Source organism: Elephantulus edwardii, unplaced genomic scaffold (assembly GCF_000299155.1).
Source record: "Elephantulus edwardii isolate Elephantulus edwardi_28Jun2011 unplaced genomic scaffold, EleEdw1.0 scaffold00135, whole genome shotgun sequence".
NCBI lineage: Eukaryota > Metazoa > Chordata > Mammalia > Macroscelidea > Macroscelididae > Elephantulus > Elephantulus edwardii.
In genome coordinates this window covers 679,467-701,615 of record NW_006399885.1, presented here as the reverse complement: position 1 = coordinate 701,615, position 22,149 = coordinate 679,467, and the positions used below count along the sequence as shown (strand labels likewise).

Below are 22,149 nucleotides of genomic sequence, written 5' to 3'. Positions count from 1 at the left end.
CGGTGACTGGGGTAATCGGGATGGGTGTGTCAGAGGCGGTGCGGTTGGCGCAGGATAGAGCAGGGTTTAGGGCTGTTGTGCATAGGGTCGCTTTGAGTTGGAAACGACTTGACGGCACATAACAACAACAACAACAACTTCATTCTATATGTAACAGATAATAAAGTCACAACATTTAGAATATTTTCATTAAAATAACTTGATAAAAGTACAAAAATACAAACCTCTGTTAGTTTACCACAAATTGTGCATCTTGATTTATTCAGAACTCCTTTAGTAGGATTCTGTTTATCTTCATAGAGTGACAAACACGATGTACTACAGAATTCCTGGAAGGACTCACTTGAATCCACTTGAGCAACAATGGTTCCTTTCATTGTGGTTATATCTCTGAAAATTAAGACGTAAAACATAAACTACAAACTTTTAAAATAAACACAATATCAAGAAAAATATACTACTTTTTACGTTACACTGACTCATGATTTCTTCCTGGGAATTAAACAGCGTTTTTGTATTCAGTAAATCAGTATCACCATGAATGAGCTCTTGAAAACAAAATACAAAAGCCAAAAACTGAGAAGCAATTTTGTAACATGGAATCCTTATCTCTATTTAATTAATCCAAATCACAGGTTTACATAACCAAGTAACACAGGTTACTTACACATTAAATATAGAAATGTTGGAAGGTGACAATATTAGTGAGATTTTCCTCTGAGATATTTTCGTTTGGAGTTTCTTCATTCTGTATTTCATTATGCAAGTTTGAAATGTTCTACATGCAAAAATTGTATAACAAATGTTTCAGTATTTAAATATATTAAGTAACTACAATACTGAATTTATTAAAATGGGCACACTAAGCCTTTCCCAGAGTTCTAACTATATTAACAGCTTCACAGAGTGCATTATTGTTATGTAATGTCAGGTCAGAACCAACTCATGGCTAACCCTCCTGGAGGTCTTCAAAGGCACTAAAGTTCTTATTTCTCCCTTGAAGTAATTGGTGGATTCGACCTGCCTGCCTTCGGCTTGGCAGCATACTTCCTTACTAGGAAGCCAACAGAGCTCACTTCATAGACTGAAGCTACTCATAAAGATGGTATAGAGTATCTAGTTCGAATCCTGCAAATAATGTACCATAATACAGCTATTTCCAACAGTGAAAGAATAAATGAAAACTGCAGAAGATAGGACCCGGTTTCTCCAAAGCACACTAACAACTGCTATCAGGTATTTTTTAAAAGTGAATACCCTAAATATCTTAGTGTTATTAACAAATATTAAAAGAGTACACACAATATCAGTTTGATCTAAAGTGTAGACAATTTGACCTATTTTGATAATACAAATAAGTCTTAGAATTAAGTATGTTCCTTTAAAAATTCAAAATCTCCAATGATAATTACAGTCATAACTAATTACAAGGTATTATAGAGGGTCTGTTTGAGGCCAATTTTAGAAACAAATTTTTAAGTGGTCTAGATTATAGTCTCTAGTGGCTTATGTTGGTTGTTGTGTTAACATCAAGTCAGCCCCAACCCCTATCTGACCCTTCTGTGGGTTTTCAGAGACAGTTAACTGCACAGGACAAAATTACCCATCATTCTCCTGCAGAGCAGCAAATTTGAACCCTGTGCCTTTGAGATTGAGGTGCAGTTTCTTACCACTAGGCTTCCAATGCAAAGGTATGTGGTTAGAATCCACCAGTTACTCCACAAGAGAAAGATGAGCAATCTCCTCCCACTTGATGGTTCCAACTCAAAGGCATGTAACAACAGATTATAAAACTAATTTGGGTATTACTCAGGGAGTCTTGGTAGCCACATTGTTTGCTTGGGTGGTCTAGTGGGTAAGGATTTGCACAACCAAACCAAAGGAAGGTGATTTGAATCCACAAGTTGCTCAGAGGGAAAGATAGGAATCCGCTTCTTTGCGATTTACAGCCTCTAAAAGTTTGCTGGACAGTCAGCTGTCAGTCAGTTCCAAGTCAAAGGCCCAAAACATTATCACACAGCACAGAAAAATCACTAAAGATCTTGGTAGAACTGTGGTTAAGGCAACTGGTTAACAAGCCATATATTGGCTGTTCAAGCACCAACCAGCTGTTATATGCAAAAAAAGATGAGGAAGTCTACTTCAGTGAAGACTAAAAGTTTTGGAAAACCATTGAGGCAGGGCAGTTGTACTGGGTCTTATGGGGTCTCTATGAAATGGAATCAGCCTGTTAGCAGTCACTTTGTTTTAGCCTATGAATAATGGATTGGAACCTTGGCCTATCTATTCCGAGCCATCTGCACTGTCTCCACCATGCTCAAATTCAGCGTTGAGGACATTTTGACATTGTCAGTCCATCTCATTGAGGATCTTCATTTTTGCCCTGATCCTCCACTTTTTCAAATATGATGATGTCTAAGCTCCCAACATGTTCACAATATGTGAATCAAAGCATCATTATTCCTGCCTCCAAAGAGGACCCTTGGGTGCACTTCCTCCAAGGCAGATTTGTTTCTTCTTTAAGAGTTCATGCTATGTATATGTTGAATATTTTGTGACCATTTTTTTTTTAGTCTTTATAACTCACTGTTCAACTTCCATACTCATATGAAGCAACAGAAAATACAATTTTTAGAGTGGAGTACACTTTTCTGTATTGTTTTACATTTCAAACTTGCATACTAAAATACAGAATTATAAAACTATAAATCAAAGAAAAAAATCTCAGAGGTCACTAATCATCCTTATTTTGCCATTGAATGAAGATCCAAGCAATAAAATTCTTGCAACTTCAATCTTTTCTCCATCTGTTATCAGACTACTAGTTAATGTAGTTGTGATGATCTTTGCTTTCTTGATGTTGATGTGATTCATACTGAAGATTACAGCCTTTCAAATCTTCAGTTTCAGTAAGCAAGGTATGTAATCTATAAAAATTACTGGTGAATATTCTTGCAATTGTGATGTCACATTTCTCATGTAGTCTACCTACTAAAATTATGAGTTCAGCATATAGACTGACTATGTATAGTTAAAGGATACAACCCTGATGTTCACCTTTCCTGATTTTAAACAACGCAGTATTCCCTTGTTCTCATCAAACAACTGATTCTTTGTCTAAGAAATGGTTTTATGTGAGCAAAAGTAAGTGTTCTGGGATTCTAATTCTTCTCAATGTTAACTATAATTTATTATGATCCACACAATCAAATTTCTTTGCATTTTCCTAACAGTAGGAAGCATCTTTCTGGCATTCTCTACGTTCACCCAAGATCCATCTGACATCAGTAATGACATCCCATTTGCCACAGCCTCTTCTGAATCCAGTTTAAAATTTCTGGTAGTTGCCTAATGATGTACTTACTGTTGCAGCTCTTTTTAAATAATCTTCATCATGCGTTCAGTTGAACATGGAATTATCCTATGACTGACAGCACTATATTTCAAGATAAATCTTGAGATGTTCTTTTGGTGATGAATGAGACCCTAGGCCTCCTCCACTTGTTATTTCTGGCATAAGAGATCATAACCGACTCAGAATGGATAATATAAATCCATTTAACTCTTCTAATATCTAGGATATCCTTCTGTAAGCATTTCATTTTTGACAACTCCAAATTTTACTAGGTTCACACTTCACATATTCTATGTTCTCTATATTAATGAAATTTCGCTGTTTCTCCTCAATTTAAATATTACCACATCAGCAAATGAATGTCCTTCCACTGGGTAAAAGCTTGATTACCTCTATGTCATTGAAGTAGACTCTACGGGGCATCTTTTATACAGGTAAACTTAAGAGTCTTCTAATCTGAGGGGCTCATCTTCTGGTATTATATGCAGACTCTTCTCCACTCACCCCCTTTTTAAAAAATAGGGCTTTGAAGGATCTGTTGTTTCAGAAGTGAATAGCCAGTACTGTTTTGGTTAAGGTACTGACACAAGTAAGAACGGACTCGACGGCAGTAGGTTTAGGCGTTGGTTTATATAAATTAAGGAGCCTTGGTGGTATAGAGGTAAAACACTCCACTGATTAGCAGTTAGAACTCACCACCTGCTCTATGTGAGAAAAGAGCTGGTAACCTGGTCTCATTAAGATTACAGTTTTGAAACCTTATGAGACAGTTCACCTATGTCCTATAGAGTTGCTGAATTGGCATTCAATCCACCACAAAATCTATCCAAATACAAAGCCCTCTATTCAAAAGTAATCTGTGCTTGAAGAATACACATTAAAATCATTAGAAATTTCAAAATTCAATCAACGAGCTTACCAACTTTAAGAATATAATTCATTTTTAAGACTCATCATCTTTTAAAGAAAAGAACTGTATACCAATCAACCATATGGAAAGGAAAGCTTACTTTTTACACATAACACAGAGTTTCTTTGGAGCAGGCTTATGAGAAAAGGAAGAAAGGCAAGTGGTAGAACAAAATAGGTGGGCAGATCCTTTTCGCTGGTAAGCTGTCTGTCCCTTCTGCAAAGGCTTTTTGCAATTTGCACAAGTGACTTTAACTGGTTTAGTGGGTTGCTGCTGGGCAGAAGGCTGGAAAATCTGCTTAGGAAGTGACGCCACTGGTGATAAAGAATCCACTCCAGGTTGTTTCTGGTTACGGGGAAATGAAGCTGACTGAGAGATCCAAGAATCTTAAAAACAAAATGTATTAAAAAAAAAAAAAAAGGTAAACAGTTAGTTATTTACATGAATTAAAATCTGTATCAGAAGTAGTTTTAATTTCTCATTCTCCGCAAATTTAAGAAGTTAATAAGACAATAACATAGCAGAATATAGACAAAATTTTTGGAGTAAGAACATCTGGTGCAAATGTCAGCTTTATTATTTATTGGTTGCATAAATTATTTAAACACAAGGCCCATTCTTATCCAAAATTAAAATGGTACTAATCATTTAAAAATGTTCGCGTTTAAATAAGATAATACAGGTAATAAAGCATGTAATATGTAATGGCCACCCTACAGTAAGTACTCGAAAATATTAACCATTGGTTATTATCAAGTAGAAAGCAGTCATGAATTTACAGCATATAAAGTAAGGTACATGTACATTCACATGCACGTAACAACATACTAACCAACTAGAAATCTAGAACTCTGCACCACTGGGGCAAAGGTGTGAGAAACTTTAAATATCATTTTTAAAATAATCTATGCAACTACTACAGCGTTTTCATATACCTCTTTTTAGTTCAGGAGACCATGGGCATCAGAAGTTAAGAGGCAGAGTGTTCACAGAAATAATGCCATTAAGCCAGTACATAAAAAGTAAAAAATGGCAACATCACAGTACAATTTCAACATCATTACTTATCTTTTCTTCTTAATACTAGCAACAAGTCTAACTATCTACAGTCACTACAGTTCCACAAATCTCTCACTACAGGATCAATATGTTTTTGGAAATTGTCAAATTTACTTGGAGAGGAAAGAGATACTGAATAAGCAAAACACTTCTGAGAAACAAAAATCAGTAGGGAGGCATAGTACTCCCTGACCTTAAACATACTATACAGCAGTAGAAACCAAAACAGCATGGTAACAGTACAATGAGAGACACATAGACCAATGCAACAGAACTGAAAACCCAGAAATAGATCTATAGTCGGCTGATATTTGAAAAGAAAATCAAATATCAAGTGGGGAAATGACAATCTCTTCCACAAATAATGCTGGCTAAGGATCCACATCTCACACCATACACAAAAATCTACTCAAGGTGGATCAGAAACCTGGGAGTAAAGCCCAAAACCATAAAGTTCATAAGCAACAAACTGGGATCAAGCTTAGAAGGCCTAGTCAATGGTATACAGACTGCCAAATATGCATGGGACCTTCTAAAGATTAAATCCTAGTGTGCATCAAAAAGTTTTTTCAGCAGGGTGAAAAGAAAACCTACATCTCAGACAAGAATCTCATAATAAAAGTTTACAGAATACTTCTGGGTCTCCACAAGACAAAAACTGTTACTCTAATTACAAAATAGGCAAAAGACATGGAAAGAATTTTCACAGAGGAAGATACTCAAATGGCCAACAGACACATGAAGAAATGCTCCAAATCACTGGTAATAAGAGAGATGCAAATTAAAACCACAATGAGATACCACCTCACCCCAGCACTGTCAAAGTTTAACAGAACAGGAAGTAATAAATATTGGAGACAATGTGGTGAGGTAGGAACTCTTACACATTGTTGCTGGGATCATAAAATGGTACAACCCCTCTGGAAGGCATTTTGGTGCTTCCTCAAAAAGCTGAACATAGAAATTCCATATGACCCAGCTATTCCATTGCTTGGAATATACCATGAGAAAATAAGAGCTGAGGCACAAACGGAGATTTATACACCAATGTTCATAGCAATATTATTCACCATCGCAAGAACATGGAAAAAGCCCAGATGTCCAACCACGATCAAATGGATTGAGAAATTAAGGAACATGCATATAATAGAATTACTACACAGTGTGAAGAAACAATGAATCTGTAAATTATTACCTAGTTTTGGAGGGACTGGAGAGCATTATACTGAGTGAACTGACTCAGTCACACAAGGACAAATATTGTAGAAAACCATTATTATAGAATTAGTATGAAGATGGGGGTGGGTGGAAGCAGAAGGATAAGGATGTGCAGGGGAAGGGTGGATTAATCATGGGGTTGTACAATTTGATGGGGATCAGGGAAACTGGAAGAATTTTGTCTGAAAATGTATTTAAATTTTGTAAATAAACCAGCATAATTTAAAAAAAAAAAAACCAAAACACCACCAAACAATGTTTTAATTTTGCCTTTAATTTCTATTACTTTGGTTTCTCAGTATATTTATTACTTTCCAATGATTTCCAAATTTTGTATTTCCATTGTTGTGGTGGTTGTTTTGTGCCGGTGAATCAACTCTGATTCATAGCGACTCTATATTCAATAGCTCTGAACCCTGATCATTTCTGAGCCAATTTCATCCTCTTTGACACACCTACCCCCATTACCCCAGTCACTGAGTCAATCCATCTCATCTGGTGTCTTCCTTTCTTGTGCTGTCCCTCCACCTTTCCAAGCATGATGTTCCTCGCCAAAGACTGGTCCCTCCTTGCAACAAAGTATGTCAGATGGAGCTTCAAATTCCTAGGCTCAAAGAGAAACTTGGGTTTTACCCCCTCCAAGACACATCTATTTGATTTCTTGGCAGTCCATGGTATGTTCAAAACTCTTCTCCAACACCACAACTCAAAGACATCAATAATTCTTCTGTCATCCTTAGTCATTATTCAGCTCTCTGAGGCACAGCAACTAATTGTGAATACAACAGCCTGGATTAGATGCACCTTAGTCTCTAGACTGACATGCTTGCTTCTCAGCAGTATTCAGGAGAATATTTTCTTAGTGCAATTTGTCTTTTGATTTCCTGAGTCATACTTGATAGCACTTAACACCACTATCACGATGGTTCTAAAGGGCTCTTAATAAGGCTACTTAAACTTTGCCTTCCTCGATTAAGAATATCCTAGAATTTATTTTCATTAAAGTTAATTAATTAAAGAGTATATGACCAAAACAAAAACAGTAACTCATTACTGTTCAGTCAGAATCAACTTATCACTCACCCTCCAGTGAGTTTTCAGGAACTGTAAATTACAGCCTTCATTGTTCTAACAAGCAGCAGGTCCTTGGAGAGGGACATCATGCTTTGGAGGGGCAGTTCAAGAGAGGAAGACCCTCGATGAGATGGATTGATTCAGTGACTGGAGTAATGAGTAGGTGTGTCAGAGACAGTAAGTTGGCTCACGATAGAGCACAGTTCAGAGCTGATGTGCATAGGTACAAGTGACTTGACAGTGCATAACAATCACAAACAGGAAAAAAATAATTCTAATAAGTAGCTATTTCATCTGATGATGGAAATAAAAGCTTTCAATAAAAAATTACATCTATTAAAAGTCTAAATGTGAAAACTAAAATCCTAAATTTCTTAGAAGGGCGTGACTGTGAACCTAGTTTGTTCATGGCTATGAACCTAATTTTAAATGATATGCTAAAACAAAAAGCATAAGTAGAAAAGAAAAACAGATAAAGGAGAACTCACAAAAATTAAATATTTCTGTTTATCAAAGACTTTATGAACAAAGTGGAAAGACAATCTACACATTGGGAGAAATTTTCCAGGAACTATATTATATATTCATTATATAATATAAATTTGGTATGTATGTTGTTGTTGTTGTTAAGTGCCGTCGAGTCATAGGTTACTCATAGCAATCCTATGAATGAAAGACCTGAACACCTATATAACTTTCATTCTTTCTCCAGGTTCATAGGGTTTCCAGAGGCAAGATATTACAGAGGTGGATGCCACTCCTGCTTCCATATAATATATATATAATTCTGTGACACTGATGTGTCAAATGTGATAATGGTTACACATGGTTTGGTAGAGCTTCCTGATTAAAATAAGCTTGGAAGCAGGAGTGTCATCCACTTCTGAAATAGCTTGGCTCTAGAAACACTGTGAACCTAGAGAAAGATGAAAGTTATACAAGTGTCCAGGTCTTTTGTTCATAGGGTCACTATGAGTCACAAGACTTGATGGCATTTAACAACAAACCACAACAACATATTATATATTCAGTAAGAATCTAATAGCCAAAATATATTAAGAAAAATCTCCTACAACTTAGTAACAAAAAGACAAAAACAATTCCATTAAAAAAATGGGCAGAGAACTTGAACTTTGAAATTTTGCGTAAGACTGAAAGATGCCCTACTCCATCCGTAGCTGCCCTTAGGGAGCTCTGGTGTGTGCTCCACTAGGTACTGCACTACTAACCCACATCCACCAGCAGCTCCACAGAAGGAAGATCTGCAATCACCTCCCAAGTGACTGATAGCCTCAGAAACACCTGTCAGAGGGTCTGCTGTGTATTGCTTCCAACATGACAATGAGCTGAGCTATTCTTATTACTAAGTACCACTGAGGAGATTCCAAATCAGAGCAGCCTGACATATGCAGAGGACAACTGTCTACAGCTTTTCCAAAGGCTTGACGTTTTAGAGGTAGTTAACGAAAGCCATTTCAATTTCACCAAAATAGATATTCAAATGGCCAACAGTACATGAAACATCATTAGTCATCAAGCCAAACCTACTGTCAGCAAGTTGGTTTTGAATGATGACAACCCACTAAGGTTGACTGTTGTTAGGTGTCATCAAAAAGAGACAGTATTTTCCCCAAGTAACAGACAAGTGGATTCATACAGCCACCTTCCCAATAGCTGCGCAACATTCCACACTATACCACTATAGCTACTTAGAGAGTAAAAAAGTACAAGTATCACTTTACCCCTATTACAAAGCCAATGATCAACATGAAGCATAGAAAACAACAGATGCTAGGAAGGATGTATAGAAACATTACTGGTAGTAATATAAAATGGTACAATGTCTGTGGAAAATCTGGTGACTTCTCATAAGGTTGAACACAGAACTACAGTATGACCTTACACCTCCAATATAATAGATTCAGAAGCGGTGAAGGAGTGAAAACAGAATTCTGTACACCAATGCAGTACTTTTCACAGCAGTCAAAAGATGGAAACAGCATTGGTTGTACAGTGGTGAGCATACATGCCTTCCAAAAGATGGAAACAATCTCAATATCCAACCACCTAAGGAGTAATCAAAATGTGCTTTATGTACATGAAATAGAGTGCTGTTACTAAAGGCATTCTGCAACTCAACAGTAACCCTATACTATGAATTGTATAGTACAGTCAAACTATACAGTTTCAAAAGAAACTAAGTTGATATATGCCAAACCATAGATGAAGCTTGAAAACATGTTTACCAAAATAAGTCATTTCCAAGGAGACAGGGTAGTGATAGCACTTATATAAAAATAATCAAACATACAGAAACCAATGGTAATTAAAGATAAGAGAGTGACAAAGGAAGAGGTTTTGATTACTGAGTATTGTATTTGTTAACGGTGGCTGGATGACCTGGGAAAAGATAGCAAGAATGGCTTCCTAACTTAAAGAATGTAACTCATTTCACTAAATTGTATGAGCAGGAATTGTTAGGATGGTAATACTACCCAAAATGTTACGGATCATAACAGCCCAACACATGAAGTAATCATGAGATAAGGTCTGAAATTTGGAAACAACAAAAATTATGTTCAAATCCTTTCAATCATGCAAAATACACTTTAAGTTAGGGAAAAAAACCAAACAAACAGGAAATAAGATTATAAAAAGTTACAATACTACTAGGTTAAAAAAAATATTAACAGTGGTTACTTACAGGATGAAAGTCACGCACACAAGTGTTGAGGACTTTCATTCATAGGGTCACTATGAGTCGCCTACGACTCTATGGCACTTAACAACAACTTACAGGGTTGCTATGAGTTAGAATCTACTCAAGAGCAGAGATTTCCCTTCATTTTTAATTCTAAATTTTTTTCAAACATTCTTCAGTAATTAGGCATTTCTCTCATAGTGAGGAAAAGAAGAATCATTACCACTTCACAGAATACTCCTAGGTTTTAGTTATTCCTTGTTCCCAACAATTCATTGATTGGTAAAGTTGCTAAAGACCCTCAAGTGATGGAACTATGAAACACAGAGAAAGACAGACAGATTGAGGCAAAGAGACAAAGGCTCAGGAAAAGTTATAGAAAGGGACATACATAGGCATGGTCATTAAAAGGCCACAGGTATAACTCCCTATTTTAATGCTTTCACAGAGCAATGGTGCACACACAAAATTTTTTCAAATAAACAACTTTGAAAATTAATATAAAGCTAACTTAAAAGACAAAATCAGAGATAGGCAGTGAAAACAAACACATATCCACAGGTAAAAAATCTTTTTAGTGACATGAAAAATTTTTATTATAATATATTTATTATTATACAGTATGAATCTGTTCTTTAATTTTGCTATTATAACTTCCTTTTTCTAATGTTGTATTAAAATGCTAGTAAAAAGATACTAGCCAAAAAAGTGAGTGTTGTTTTACAGTTGAGTCAGAACTGACTGACCCAAAGCTGACCCTCCAGTGGGTTTTCAGAGGCAGAGGCAGTTAACTGCACAGGAAGAGAGTGCCTATCCGTCTCCCACAGAGCAGCTAGTGGATTCAAATCATACGCCTTTGGGATTGAAGCACACTTTTGTGCCACTAGACTACCAGGGGTCCCTAAAAGTGCTACTCAAAAAGTGAGTAGTATATAAAAAATAAGATGCCAAACTGTAAACAAGCTGATGGTAAATGCAGAATTTTTCTTAAAAAAAAACACAAACCCTAGTGGCAAGAAACCGTGCTGCAATCCTGAAGGCGCTTGGTTCGAATCCACCAGATGCTCTGCTGGAGGAGGAGGAAAAATCTCCTCCTGTACCAGTCAGATCTGATTTGACGGTACACACACACAAAAAAAATAATAAAAATTTAAAAAAAAATTTTTTTAAAAAACCCTTCTAAATATCTTTAATTTTCTAATAATTCCAAATATTAAAATGTGAAGCTTAAGATAAAAGTCAACACAATTAAAATCTTTCATAAGCTGAAACTAAACAAAAGAGCATTAATTAATACAATGGGAAATTACCAGCCTTAAATTTAAACTCAAATACATGAGCAGAGACTATCACCAGATGCTTACCAGGACTATGATGAGGTGCAGATTCTCCATTTTGAAATACATCTCCTGCCACATTCATTCTACCAGGATTAAAAGGTCCCACTCCAGTCTTTGTCTGTGACGTTAAAGATGGGGTGTACGTTTGTATATTAACACCAAAGTTACTTGACTGCAGTCCATTAGAGACTTCTCCCAAGTTCGTGTTCTGCAGTGATGTTACATGTGTAATCATTAAGTTCATATCACGCCCATCAGGATTCTCTAATTGGCCATCATTCACAGAGCTTACACCTGTTTCTAAGGTGGTAACATTAGCAATCTGAATTTCAGAGTCTGGTTCTGTGGTAATACCACTATTAGCCATTCCTGTGTTTACCTTACTTCTTGCAAAACTGGAAGTGGAGAAATCCACATCATTGGTTCTGTTTTTCGTTTCAGGAGGTCGTCTTTCAATAAAATTAGAAGAATTCTTCTCTTGTCCTTGATTTGTTTCTATGTCCTCTTCATCATCAATGATAATAGTTTCACTCACACTTCCCTTCTGAGAAGCTAAGTCTTTTGAGGAAGGAAGGCTTTTAGAATCATTTCCTTGCAGTTCTTCACTTTTTGATGATGTAAATGTTATAGTTCTTTGATCAGCCACCACTGGTGCAGAAGATGGAGGAGGCTGTACAGGTTCAATAAAAACAACATCATCATCATCTTCCACCGAGGAGTTCTGAAATTTATTAGATCTAGAGATTAATGGATTAGATTGACCACTAAAAGTATTTCCTACATTCGTGAGACTAGTTGCCATGGTGGTAGTAGCTCCTAATGCAGCAGGAGTCTTTTCAGTCAATTCTAATCCTCCCACTGACCCTGTGTCCATTCCAAAGAACCTGTTAGGGAGAAGAGAAAAATAATGAAAATATCAGTATATTTTTCTGATTGCTGCTACTAAATTTGAAATAATGGGTGTGAGGAACAAAACAAAAAGCGCATTTCCATTTATTTTGTGTGCTTCATGACTGTCATTCCTATGTAACTTTCATAAAAAAATTAATATCTCTATCTTCTTTCACTCATTCTCATTAATTATTTAATATAATTCACATGTTAACTTCTGTAATATAAAAAAGTATTCAAATTTTCAATAGTTATTTAAGTACATTCCTATCACAGTTCCGTCTTCATCCTCCCCATTTTTTTGTTATTTTATATTGGTTCGCTTAGTTTGCATACATTGTGTACACTAATGTTCGAAGCAGCATTATTCACCATCACAAGAACACAGAAACAGCCCAAATGTCCACCAAAAATAAATGGATTGAGAAATTGTGGTATATTCACACAAAAGAATACTATGCAGCACTTAGGAACAACGATTTAAAAAACTACTACATAACTTGGGAGAGAATGGAGAGCATTATGCTAAGTGAATGAACTCATTCTCCTAAGGACAAATACTGCATAAGACGATTATTGTAAAAATAGAAGGATTAACAAGGGAGTTCTGAAGGCCTTGTGGCAAGAAGCTGCACTGCAATCCCAGAGGTATGCAGTTTGAATCACCAGATGCTCTGCTGGAGAAGGAGTACCAGTCAGATATGATTTGACGGTACACACACAAAAAAAAATTCTGAAAAAAAAAGGATAAGTAGTAAAACATGCATGGGGACCCAAGAGAGAAAGAAGCAGAGGGGTGATGACAATGAGTAGGGATGAAACCACAGGGTGGTTGTTCCTTCTTTTTAAAAAAATTTAAAAATTTAAAGTGCCAGAAGCACGGTCATTTAATTGATTCTGACTTTTAGCAACACTCCATCCAGGTTTCTGAGGCTGTAAATCACCACAGAAGACGATCCATCTTTTCGCCAAGGAATAGCTGGTGGATTCAAACAGACAACCGATAAACAGGGCAACATGCTATGCCACTAGAGCACCTAGGCTGAATAGACTTCTCATGAAAAATAGAATTAGTATGTTAAGAATTTTGAAATGACAAGGGATTTTTTCCAAAGGGGCCTTAATGCAATCAAAATTGTCTTATTTCTACTTTTTCAAGTGTGAGTGAAAACTGACAAAACAAACTGGCTTTCCATTCAACCATTCACTCACATTTTGCTCTGTAACATTATTTATGATACCCACAATGCAAATACTCTTCTCACCTCGTCCTTTGTAATTCCTACTCCTCCAACCTACCCTTTCCAGACCTCAGAGCTGTACCCTTGGGCAAATATCACTCATCAGATCTGTATGGCTAGTTACTCTAAGGAATCAGTAAGTGTCTCCCTGGTGTTAATAATGCTCACTCTAGGCCTGTGATGCTGGAGAAGAGTACTGAATGTACCATGGACTGCCAAGAAAACAAACAGATTCATTGTACAGAGGGTTAAACCAGGCTGCTCCTTGGAGGCAAAGATTCTGGGGCTTCGTTTGGCATACTTTGGACATGTTGCAAGGAGAGACAGGTCTTTGGAGAGGGACATCATACTGGGTAGAGTAGAGGGACAGCACAGGAGGGGAAGACCCTCTATGAGGTGGATTGATTCAGTGACCGGGGTAATCGGGATGGGTGTGTCAGAGGCAATGCGATTGGCACAGGATAGAGCAGGGTTTAGGGCTGTTGTACATAGGGTCGCTATGAGTCGCAAACAACTCGACGGCACATAACAAAAACAACAACAACATAGGCCTGTTTACTACCGGCTGAAAGCTGCGCTATTGGAGTGAGTTTTGTTTCAAAGGTGGCTAAGAGCCATAGTTTTAGGGACAAATGCTTTTATAAAAGGGAAGCAGAAGAATACAAACACAAGAAACATTACAGAGGCAGAGACTGTGGAGAAATGTAAACAAAACAGCCACCAGAAACTTGAAGAAGCAAGAGATCCTTCCCTGAGCCTCCAAAGTATGGCCCTTCTGACACCTTGACTTCAGCTCAATAAACAAAATTTTGGATTTCTGGTCTCTAGAACTGTGAGAGAATAAATTTCTCTTATATTAGAGGCCAAACTTATGGCAATTTGTTAAAGCAGCCACAAGAAATTAGGGTGATGCACTTCTTAGTTAAAACTTCAATATAAACTTTAACAGAGATGGGCAACCTTCTCCCATGCGACTTATAGCCTCTGGAAACTCACAGGATGGTTCAAATTTGATAGCAAAGACTTTGATTTCTGAACACGACATTAATTAAAAACAAATCAAAACCCAATCAACAATAGAGTGCAAATTAAGTTTTAGATAAGGTCATGAGAGAAGACTTCCTTGACAGGTTACATTTACACTGAAATGTGAAATGGTAAAATCTAGCTGTGAGTAAATTCAAAGAAGAGCATTCTGGGCAAAGAAAACAGCTCTAGTAAAAATCAAGAGGGAATGAGGTTAGCTAATTCTAGAAACAAAATAAAGGCCAATGTAGGTGGGACAAGGTAGGTAAGGGAAGAGTGATGTGATAATGATAGAAATAAATATAAAATAATTCACCATATTCTTAAGTCTAGACCAAGAGGTTACTGTGAAAACAGAGCAAGGGAACACTATATGGTTTAAAATTAAAAAGGTGTGTGTCAGGCTTGTATCCTATCCTATACCTATTAAATCTGTATGCTGAGCAAATTATTCGAGAAGCTGACTCTATGAAGAATGTCAGCAAGATCAGAGGAAGATTGACTCATCAATAAACCTTCATTATGTGGGTAACACAACCTTGCTTGCTTAAAGTGAGGAAGTGAAGAGCCTGTTACAGCAGGTTAAACACTGCAGCCTTCAATATGGATTACATCTCAATGTGAATAAAAATACTTGTCACTGGGCCCACAGGCGACATTGTGATATATGGAGAAAAGATTGAAACTGTCAATGACTTCATTTTACTTGGATCCACAATCAATACACTTGGTACCAGCAGTTAGGAGAGCAGATGTATTGCATCGGGAAAGACTGGAGTCAGGGATCTCTCCAAATTATTGAGGAACAATTATGTCAGTTTGAGGCCAATGGTGCACTTGGTTCTGGTCACCATCTTTTTCAATCACCTGCTATGCATCTGAGAGTTAAAAAATGAGTAAGAATATAAGAAGAACAAATGCCTTTATCTGTGATGTTGGAGAAGAGCATTAAACATTCCATGCATCACCAAAAGAACAGATAAGTATGTCTTGGAGACAGTGCAGTCTATGTACTCCTTGGAGGCAAAGATGATAAAGCTTCATCTCACATATGTTAGGCATATGTAAGGAAATGTTATTCCTTGGAAAGACATTATATTTAAAAGGGTGGAAGGATGGCAAAGGAGAGTGACACTGAACAACAGGCTCAAGTGTGTCAGAGATTGTGAGTATGACGCAGGATAGGACAGGATTCAGATCTGTTGTTCAAAAGGTCGCTATGAGTTATACTTGATTTGACAGCACCTAACAATCACAAAAACAGCTTTGAGGCCCCAAACACTGAGCCGCAGCTGAGAACTCAGCTGCGTCCCCCTCAAGCCCCCTTGCTTCCCAAAGCTCTGTCGTCCCCATCCCCCACCTTCTCCCGCCACCACCCTCCACAGGCCGTTTCCACCAAGGAAAAGAAATTGGATCATTATGTCCGCTATCCAGAACCTCTACTCTTTTGACACCTTTGCTGATGCAAGTAAGGGTGATGACCTGCTTCTTGCTAGGACTAAGGATTATATACATATAAGAATTCAACAGAGAAACACAGGAAGACCCTTACAACTGTCCAAGGGATTGCTGATGATTACAATAAAAAGAAACTAGTGAAGGCATTTAAGAAGTTTGCCTGCAATGGTACTGTAATTGAGCATCCAGAATATGGAGAAGTAATTCAGCTACAGGGTGATCGGCGCAAGAACATATGCCAGTTCCTTGTCGAGATTGGACTGGCTAAGGACGACCAGCTGAAGGTACATAGGTTCTAAGTGCTCACTGAAGCTTAAGTGAGGATTTCCTTGCAATGAATAGAAAATTTCCCTTCTGTCCCTTGTCACAAGTATAAAACTTCACTGCTTGTATAATGTAACCATTTGGGGTCCACTTTTAACTTGGACTAGTATAACTCTTTTATGCAATAAACTGAAAAGAGCCATAAAAAAAAAAAAAAACCAAAACCCAGCTTTGAAAAAGACACTTGAGAAAAATCAGTAAGTACATGCAACAGTGAATGAATTTTTTTTTTTTAAAAAGCAAACCGGGATGGGGGTAGGGAGGAAAATATCCAACAATGAATGAATGAAAATTCCCACTTTTCTGTAAACTTTTATTAAAATCACAATAAAATCAGTTAGTAAACCAGGCAAACCAACAGAAAGCATGGCATCTAATAGCAGAAGTTTCAATTATCCTTTTTATTGCAGAGTTTTGAGTAAAAGGCTGGCATGATCTCACTTATGTTTGGAATAAATCCTTCAAATGACTGGAAACAAAGTAATTATATGGCTGTTTTAATTGATGAGGGTGAGTGGTGATAGTAGCTTCAACAAGGATGGTTAATAGAAGATTAAAAAATAAACAGAGTAGGGATTTTTTTTTCTTTTTAATCAAAGGCAGGGTTTACTAACCTGTAACATTTTCTAAGATATATTACCTAATGGAGAAAAAAACCTACAGAACACTGAATAGAAATAGAATTTATGCATCCTCTGAACAGACATACATACACTCTCACTCTTGTTCTAACAATATAGTGAGCCAAGAAAGGTAGAACATGTGGGTAGAGTATGTGGTCAACATATTCTTAACACTTTAGAGTTCACTGTAGTCTAGAAAGGGAGCTCTGGTCGCCTAGTGGATAAAGAAGCTGCTCTGCTAGCATACAGACAGACTGGTTTGAAATCTACCAGCTGCTCCAAAGATAGGCAATCCCCTCTTGTGTGATTGCTATTCTCTGGGAAATATGCTGAAAGAGTCAACTATAATATAAGGTCAGTTCTAACTCAAAGAAATGAATTTGAGTTTGCTGAATTAATATAGAAAAAAAATATAAGCAGATAAGTACCTGACTAGATACTAGGGAAAATCAGGGTGGAGTTAACAGAAGATTTAAATACAGATGACAAAGATCTAGTCAAAGGTAGTTCCATAATCTCTTTCAAAAATGTATGGATAAGCAAAATGTGACTTACATATATTATAGCCTACCTGCACACATAGCAGCCCTATATACAACAGCTCTGAATCCTGTCCTATCCTGAGCCAGACTCAGTCCATCACCCCAATTATCAGGGTCTTCCTTTCTAGCCCTGTCCATCCACCCTTCCAAACAAGATGTCCTTCTCCAAGGACTGGTCCCTCCTGGCCACATGCCCAAACTATGTAAGACAAAGCATCAAAATCCATGCCGCCAAGGAGAAACCTGATTTCATCATTTCCAAAACAGACCTATTTGTTCTCCTGGCTGTCCATGATATGTTCAAGACTCTTCTGCCACAAAACAACTCAAATGCATCAATTCTTCTTAGTCACTGTCCAGCTCTCTGGTGCATACACGTACTATGTAAATTGTGAAGACCCTGGCCTGGATCAGGCATACACGCTAGTCTCTAGACTGACGTCATTGCTTTCCAACACTCTGAAGACGTTTTGTTGTTGTTAGGTACCACAGTGTGGAGCACAATTCATAGTGACCCTGTGAACAAAAGTTCTGAACCCTGTTCTATCCTGTGCCACCTAACACTTCCTGACACACAAGAGCCCAGTCACAGCGTCAATTCACCTAGTTGAGAGTCTTCCTCTCCTTCAGACCCTCGACTTTTCCCAGCATCATGTCCTTCTCCAAAGAATAATTCCTCCTAGCAACATGTCAAGCATGTGAGGCAAAGTCTCATCATATTAAAAAAAAAAAAATCACAAAAAGCGTATTTTATGATCTCACTTAAATGAAATGACTGCCTCTGAAAACCCACTAGAGGGTGAACTGGCTCTTACTCAGCAGTACATAACCACAAACAACAAAATGAAATGACAAGAATAAGTAATTATATAAGAACCAATGGTTACTACTAAGTTACTAGGGATATTGGGAAGAAATAAGGAACATCATTTTGGCAAATACTAAATTTCTATATTGTTGTTGCTACTAACGTATCAACAATTGGCATGATCCATTTGATGGAAAATGGGAGTTGGACCTGCTAAAATTTAATCTTCTTCAACCATATTTTTATGTCAAGGCCTGCTTTGCTCTTTTTATTTAAACATAAACAGATTGGGAGGATCTAGTCTCAAAATACGTAGGTAAGTCTGGTTTCTTACAAGAAATTGTTTACTTTCATGTTTTCATCTCCTCTTTTCCAGAGACCAAGTATAAGAATCTTGGTCAAAGTGTTCAGTAATAGCATCCTGGCACCATAACTTTCTTTTAGTCTCATAACAAAGGCGGGATCGTGTATCTTGAGGAAAATTAGACCTACAGTCCATTTCGTTCCCTGAGTCCTTGTCTCTTTGCTTTGTTGCCCCAGGTGAGTAAACAGACACCAATTATTACATCTTGGATGGCTGTTCAGACGCATTTAATATGGCAAGCACTACTTAGACCAGTTGCCTGTTTGTCTTTGTTGTGAACCATTAAGTAGGAACCAATGGAAAGGCCAGAGAGACCCATAAAACCCATGCCCGTAACCATTCAAACCAAGGAAACAACTCCTGTGTAGCGCTTATTTGTATTTTTGTAGTATGAACAGCAGTAGCCTCTATTTTTGTTGTTGTTACTGTTTTTGGTTGTAAAATTATATAGACATTTCTATTTGTCATTGTTGCACTCCTTCCACCTCCATGACAATTTAGTGATGTCAATTACAGAACTGAAATTATTATCCATTACCCTTGTTGTTAAGTGCCATCGAGTCAACTGCAACTCATAGTGGCCATGAGAACAGATCAGAACTTTTTTATTAGCTGCCACTGAATACAACCTTGTTATCTGCAGAGTTTAACTATTCCAAATGGTTTGCAAGACTATCAACTTTGGAAAGATACTGCCAGGCCTGTCTTCAAGTGTGTGGATACAAAATGCCAACTTTCTAGGTAGAGGTCAAGTACTTAACTATCTGTACCATCTAGGGATCCCAAAAGGGAACTAGAATATTATAAGGCTACAATAATGAAGAGTAAGATACAGCAAAAGAGGCAGACAAAATGGACTAGCTATATGAAGTAAGTTCAAGAAAAAATAAAGTACGTTCAAGAAATTTAGTATACAATAAAGATTTCAAATAAGGCAATAACTTTCAGTAAATACAATTAAAATAAGTGAGATGTCAATGGAAATTAATTTGGACCTCTGTCTCACAAAATAGAAGTTCAAATATATAAATAATTATAAGTTAAATAAAGTACTAGTAAAAATATTTTTTAAATTGTTCACCAAATAAGAGTTGAGATGATTCTCCTAATATAAAAAAAAAAAAAGTCCTCTAAATAGGGGGAAACCATAAATACAACAATAAAATGGAAAGTAATATTTCCACCTAATACCCTAAGAAAATGAGGATATATATCAATGAGCTCCTTAAGGAGCTGTGCTGCTAAACCAAAGGCAGTGCCTCTATGGAGTTCAAATCCACCAGGAGCTCCTCAGAAAAAAAATGAACAATCTCCTCCAATGGGGTTTATGTTGTTGTTGTTGTTGTTGTTATGTGCCGTCGAGTCACCTGCAACTCATAGTGACCCTATGTACAACAGCCCTAAACCTTGCTCTATCCCTTGCCAATCTCTCTGTCTCCAACATACTTTTTAAAAACCCAAAACTAAGAAAACAAAGGGATGTATGACAATAATCTGGAAAAAAGGGCACTGCAGAGTTGACTGGTCTCAGAGAGGTAGAAAAAGTATACAAAAATAAATTTTAAAAACAAACAATGAACAAGATAAAATGTTTAATAAGAACTGGTGTAATGCAAGTCTCACACCAAGTGGTATAACTGATACAAGTTCTAAGATGGCAACTTTAAAAAGAAATTGCACTTGACCAAATAATTCCAGTTCTAGGCATCCATCCTATAGATATTTCATACTTTGAAAAACAAAATTTACAAGGATATGCAGTACACTGTGAAATCAAAAGATATAACTGTCTCTTAAAAGTTAACAAAATAAGAGACGTACAATTAAATACTATGCACGCTTAGGAAAAAATAAGCTCTAAATGTTCCATAAAGGTATATAAACACAACCAAAATAAATGAAGTACAAAAAAGCAAGATGTAGAATAGTAGTGGGGGACTATACAGAAAATATTTCTGGATAAATATCACCTGGCTCAAGGAAAGAGAGTTGTATCACTAGGTCTGAAAGGAAGTAATCTTCATTCTCAATGCTGTTTACCTTTTTTCTCTTTGTATTCAACATTATTAAAGCATACAGCTATATTCAGGCATATGGCCTATCTCTCCTACTTTTCAGTTTCTTTCAAAAAATTCTGGAATATTTCTTTCTACAGTTACTTCTATTTCTTGCAGCAGTGAAAGAGATTTTTTTGTTTACTACATTAAAAAAGTTTACATATCAAACAATCAAAAGCTTAAAAATAGGTATGATATACTTAAAGAATTGATCTTAGAACAATTTGTCTGATCAAATAGACAAAATTGTTAAGTGTTTCCTAATAATCAGTGCTAGACTGTGGGGGAACAAGCTGGAATACAGCAGTTACTGTAAATGTAAACAAAGGACAGCTATTTGGCAGGGATCTACTAAAATGATAAGGGGCTCTGGTGCCCTACCGGTAAGAGCCTGCACTGTAATTCCAAAGCCACCAGCTGCTGCTAGAATCCACCAGCTACTCCACAGGATGATGGGCAATCTCCTCCTGTGATGCACTACCTCTGAAAAACTGCTGCGTTTTCAACAACAATAAAAATGATAGTATTTACAGACATACTCTCAAAAATTACTATTCTCAAAATCTCCTTTATAGTAATACATATGTGAACCCAAAGAAACAATCACAGGAACATTCCCTACAGCAGTATTTACAACAACAACAACAAAAATTAGAAACATACCAACTATTGTGTTAAATCTCTATCATGTGCACACCCATGTTTATCGCAGCTTTGTTCACAATAGCAAGGAGTTGGAAACAACCTAAGTGCCCATCAACAAACGAATGGATAGAGAAGCTATGGTATATTCACACAATGGAATACTATGTTGCATTGAAAAACAAGGAACTCATGCAGTATTATTAAAAATGGGTGACCCTGGAGGACATTACGCTGAGTGAAGTATCTCAGTCACAAAAGGACAAGTACTGCATGGTGTCACTGTTATAAAACAGGACTGACCTCGGGGATGGGAGGAGACGGAGAAAAATGGGTTCAATAATGTATACTGCTTTGAAACAGATGAGGGAAGAAAACTGTTTAAAAGGGATATGTAATTAGGTATTTTTGCCATGACAGGAGTCTAGAGCAAAGGCTACATGGTGGAGTGGACCTGGGGGAGGGTTTGTAAAACAATGAAAGAATTTTTCTTTTACTTTTCTAAGAGGGTAGTGT

General features: G+C 36.9%; 1 protein-coding gene across 1 annotated transcript in view; it reads right to left on the bottom strand.

The window, feature by feature from the left end:
* LOC102859068 (zinc finger MYM-type protein 2-like) overlaps positions 1 to 22,149 on the bottom strand; it is a 77,314-nt gene that overhangs the window by 16,359 nt on the left and 38,806 nt on the right. Inside the window, exons 3-6 of the mRNA XM_006894094.1 lie at positions 12,037 to 12,541; positions 11,682 to 11,775; positions 4,366 to 4,651; positions 225 to 390 (exon numbers count right to left, since the gene is read on the bottom strand). Of these exons, the coding sequence (XP_006894156.1) occupies positions 225 to 390; positions 4,366 to 4,651; positions 11,682 to 11,775; positions 12,037 to 12,531 (1,041 nt within the window). The 5' untranslated portion in view covers positions 12,532 to 12,541. The remainder of the gene's footprint in view (positions 1 to 224; positions 391 to 4,365; positions 4,652 to 11,681; positions 11,776 to 12,036; positions 12,542 to 22,149) is intronic.